The 5,000-nt window shown below is 32.0% G+C and overlaps 1 protein-coding gene across 1 annotated transcript in view; it reads left to right on the top strand.

Annotated features, from left to right (window-relative positions):
- The window catches only part of LOC113824911 (E3 ubiquitin-protein ligase TRIM9), an 8,336-nt gene that overhangs the window by 2,889 nt on the left and 447 nt on the right, over positions 1–5,000 (top strand). The window contains exons 4-9 of the mRNA XM_070119610.1: positions 1–81; positions 2,264–2,403; positions 2,630–2,768; positions 3,016–3,234; positions 3,427–3,599; positions 3,992–5,000. The exon at positions 1–81 is cut by the window's left edge and continues 76 nt beyond it; the exon at positions 3,992–5,000 is cut by the window's right edge and continues 447 nt beyond it. Coding sequence (XP_069975711.1) covers positions 1–81; positions 2,264–2,403; positions 2,630–2,768; positions 3,016–3,234; positions 3,427–3,599; positions 3,992–4,129 — 890 coding nt within the window. The 3' untranslated portion in view covers positions 4,130–5,000. The remainder of the gene's footprint in view (positions 82–2,263; positions 2,404–2,629; positions 2,769–3,015; positions 3,235–3,426; positions 3,600–3,991) is intronic.

The raw sequence follows: 5,000 nt of genomic DNA, 5'->3' as shown, positions 1-5,000 counted from the left end.
TGCCACCCCACTTCAACCTTACCCTGGATGACAAGACCCTGCTGACAGCCATCCAGCAGCTGACCTTTATCCAGCTGAAGCGTATGTTGCCTTCGAGAATTTCCTTCTTTTTTTTCCTTGATTTGTAATTTATTTGTTAATTTATTTTGTATTATGGGATTTAAAGGTTAGCAAAAAAACAAGGTTTATGTACCTGCAGTGGTGGGGGTATTATTATTATTATTATTATTTTTTTTTATTGTTATTAATATTATTATTATTATTAATGTTATTGTTATTATTATTATTATTATTGTTGTTGTTATTGTTAAAGATATTATTATTATAATAATTGTTAATGATATCATTGATTATTAAGAAGTATCATAATTATTATCATTACAAATACTGTACAATTCTTCTTTTTTTCTTTTTTTATTTGGATATTAAATACTTTATGAACTGAAAAAAATAGTAGATAAAATTGTAGTAAATAAGGACATGTGATTTCAGCTATTAACTTGTGGATGATGATGATGATGATGATTATTATTATTTATTATTATTATTATTATTATTATTATTATTACTTTTTTTTTTGTTCTCTCCCTCTCTCTCTCTCTCTCTTCCTCTGCATGTTTTGCATAGTGTCCTTAAATCCAACATGTGAATTTCGTGCTTTAACAAAATAGATTATCGCAATTAAATGCTCTGTGATATGATATATTCTACCAAGGTTAACCATCTCTCCTTACATGCTGTCATAGACCCTGTTGTAACACTACAAGAGACAGATGATGGAAAAGGTGTGGTAAACAGTATTGACAAATCTCTTAGTTTTCATCTATGGTTTATGATAGATATAGAGACAGCATGGAGTGTTTAAAGTTTATTTAGCTCGAGCATTATTTAATGAATAGTTTATATATCTCTATATATTTTTTGTTATAATTGGATATGTTTTTTATTTGTCCTTTTGACCTGTAGATATATTTTACTGTGTTGATATTAATTTACAAGTAATATTTAAGGCTGATAGAAGCACTTGAAAAATTAGAGTGAAGTTGCACCACTTATGATTTTTCCCTCTATGGTAGTGTCACAGTTTATGGATTTTTTTATAGTATAAGAAAAGACAAATAATGCTTTGTATTTCTTAAATTTCCTTTATATATTTCAATATCATTGGATTCCCATTTTCATCATGATATGTACTCAATTATCTGATTTCTCCCTTTTTGTTGGACACTGGGAAATGTCATACAAAACAATAGACAATTTGCAAAGACTGCAAAATGTAAAAAATCTAAATGAAACCCAGTCACAGCTTCCAGTCTCATTACTGCTATTGCATTTTTATATTCTCCCCCTGGATAACATTGTGTACTTGCATGAACATTTCTGAGAGCTTATGAAACGAAGTCCTGCCTCCTCCTAAGCTTGTAGCGAAGAAAAAGCCTGTTGTACATTCTCCTTTACGATTTTATAGTGCTTTTTGAATTTACAAAAGAAAGATTGCTATTTTCTGAGGTACTTATATTACCGATACGGACATAAGTCAGTTTCATAAATGCTGTTTTTCCAGTGCATGTAAGCATTAAAATTGTCTACATCTAACTTGTCACAGAATCACTGTATTTGCAGTTTCCTCAAGATTTCGGTGTAATTTCAGTCTCATGAACAAGAAATAAAAGCTTAGAATTGGGTAAATTTACCAAGTAAACATATAAAGTAACCTTGAAAATGTTGTGGAATACCATAATTGTGTCCATGTCTTATTTCACTTGAGGGAAAAGGATTAAAATTCTAGATAATAATTTTTAGAACATAAGTAATATTGTATAGAGAATAGAAATGGATTTTATAAGATTAGATTAGGTTGATACTAATGTATCAGTATGACACTCATTGTCCATATGGGTTTATTGATATGATTTTTTAAAGACTGTATTTAGAATTGAATACTGGTCTTAATCTTCGAATTTATTTACTCTCTGTGTAACTCTGCATGTGTTAATTTTTCAATTCTATTGTCAATGCTTGAGGAAATGACTTTTGTTAATACCTATGAATTTCCATTACCAATCAACTCTCCGAGTTCAGTAATAAAGTTCCTTCTATAACAAGAAGTATCTATATGAATTGTGTGCGCACCACCAATGTATATGCATATATTTATGCATACACTCACATCCAGATGCACATGCTTACTCACTCTGTCACACACACCTGTACCTATATGTTTATTCATGTAAAAGCATACTTAATCATTTACCATTTACAGCTCCTGGCACCCCCTCCATGATCCCTGAAGAATGCAGTGCTGAGAACAACAGCGTCACCATTGCATGGGCTCCTCACCACACCTCTTGCGTCACAGGCTACACACTCGAAATAGATGATGGGGCAGGGGGAGCTTTTAGGGTATGTTTGATTGATTTTACTCCTGTTGTTTTGCAGTGTAGTATTGTTTGTGTATACATACATTTTATACCTTCTGCAAAGCAAATCGAGTTTGCAATGTGCAAAGATTAAATTTAAAAAAAGTCTATCTCAGGCATTCTTGGTCCCTATGTATCTTATTCCTTCTAGCTTTTTTATTTTTATAATTCTTTGATGTGTATTAATCCCTCTTTTCTTGATTCTGCAGGAAGTATACTCAGGGGAACAGACAGTATGCACCATTGATGGCCTCCACTTCAATTCAATCTACAGGGCCAGGGTTAGGGCCTTCAATTCTACAGGGAATTCCCCCTTCTGTGAACCTCTCTGTTTACAGACTGCAGAAGGTTAGAACTAAATGTTTTCAGCAGATTTGAAAAATTTTGACGTGGTCATTATATATTTTTTTTCCAAGTAATGATTTGTATGAAATACATGTAAATCTGATGAATGTATATGAAACCAATGAAACCAGTTAGATACATCCCTTGTATTAAGAAAATAAACATGCTCATTCATACCTTTTTCTACATAATGATCTATAATGATTTGTGTCTAGTCCTTAGCCGTTTATGCTTAATTTTTTCATTTCAGTGGCTTGGTTCACCTATGAATCAAGTCATCCAGATGTAACCATTTCTGCAACTGGATTCACTGTCAGTTGCGATTCTTATGAACATCGTGTGGTCCTGGGTAGTGTTGGCTTCTCTCGCGGAGCACATTACTGGGAATATACTTTGGAGAGATATGATGGGAATGCAGATATTGCCTTTGGACTGGGAAGAATTGACATATGCAAGGAAATGATCCTAGGTAAGTGATTGTCCCTTTTGTAAGATTACACTTGAAAACAGGGATCACAATGTATGTTGTGTTGTCTGACTTTACTTTATCTTGATGGATTAAGAAGAAAATACTTAATTTCATTACCATATAATGAAGAGTTTGTCTTCATTGAGGAGAACAAAAGGGCTTTATTATTTCTAATGATGAGAATTCTTACAGGCAAGTGTGGAGGCAGTTGGAGCATGTATATAGACAGTGAGAGATCATGGCTGATGCACGGTGGAGAGCACTTCAACAGGACTGCCGGCGGTGTAAGGGCTGGGGACACTGTTGGGCTGTTGCTGAGTTTACCAGAAAAAACCCTTAGCTTTTTTGTTAATGGGGAACTTCAGGTAAGTTATATATATTTTTTTGAAAGGGGCTTGTAAGATCAGTATACATGAGTAAAGTACATTCATTTTTTTTAACCCTTTATTGGGCAAGTGACCATATATGATCACTTAAATACATGTATATATATATATATATATATATATATATATATATATATATATATATATATATATATATATATATATATATATATATATATATATATATATATATATATGAGGTATTTAAAATATGTGCCCGGTAAAGGGTTAAGAATTAAATTAACTTCTGTTTATGTAAAGAACAAAACATTTATATGGATAAAGAATTTGTAAATGCCAATAATGGAAAAAAATGGATATAAGGAAAGAATTTGTCATTATGTCAGTAATCAACCCCTTCCTTTCCGTAGGGCTACGTTTCGCTCGCTGGGGTGACAGGCGTCCTCTATCCTGCAGTGAGCCTGAACCGTAGTGTTGTCCTCAACCTACAGACTGGACTCCATCCTCCACAGGCACTTGTGGAGACTCCCGTTGCTGCTAAAACATAGATATGATGTATTCTACGCAAAGTTGGAGTATATTTAGCTATACTAGTATTTTTTTCTTTTATTTCTTAATATTTGTCTTACTATTAGTATTGGCTTACTGTATGTCTTTGACTTACTCTGTTATCTTTGTTGATGTTTTAGCTCTTTTTTATTAACTGAGGGATTAGATATGTGTTATCATTTCTTTTTGTTCCTTAAAGTAAGCCTTCAAATACAAAATTCATTACTTTTCTTTTTAGTAGTCTTTGTATATATACAATGTGAAATTTGATTTAGAATAATTGGTATAAGAAGGTATGATTTTGTTTTTTATATGCCTAAAAGGTGTTATGTTAAATAGTTATACTGAATTGTTTTCAACAGTAATTTTTATACTGTCAGGAACTATGTGCCTCCAATTAGCACATAAATACTATTAATTTAGGTAATGAGTGGTTTGTCTGTTCAAATTTAGTGTCCTTCATGTGATAACCTCGTAAGTGTCAGCAAGTTTATTGCGTGGATTACAAGATCTCATGATATGTCATGTATTCTTTTTTTGAGCTTTCCTTTTTCTTTCTTTAGATGATGAATATCAGGTGGTGATATATGAAAGAATGAAAAAAAAAAAATTGACATATCATTGTATATATTGTACATAATTTGCATATTCATTGTCAACTTGATTACTTGTATGATTATGGTATAGAACTAACATTTATTTACTATTTTCTAGTCCCACTTTCTTCACGGTTTAGTGTCTATGTTTATATACTTCTTGCCTTCTAAGAGCTTTTGTTGTCTGTGTTAGTTTCTTGTATCATTATCTGCTAGATTCATCTTGCATTTTACTAGTCTTACAGAAGGTAAATACAGGGAATATTAGTGTGGT

The sequence above is a fragment of the Penaeus vannamei genome, unplaced genomic scaffold (genome assembly GCF_042767895.1).
Source record: "Penaeus vannamei isolate JL-2024 unplaced genomic scaffold, ASM4276789v1 unanchor388, whole genome shotgun sequence".
Classification (NCBI taxonomy): Eukaryota; Metazoa; Arthropoda; class Malacostraca; order Decapoda; family Penaeidae; genus Penaeus; species Penaeus vannamei.
This window is presented reverse-complemented; position numbering and strand designations above follow the sequence as displayed.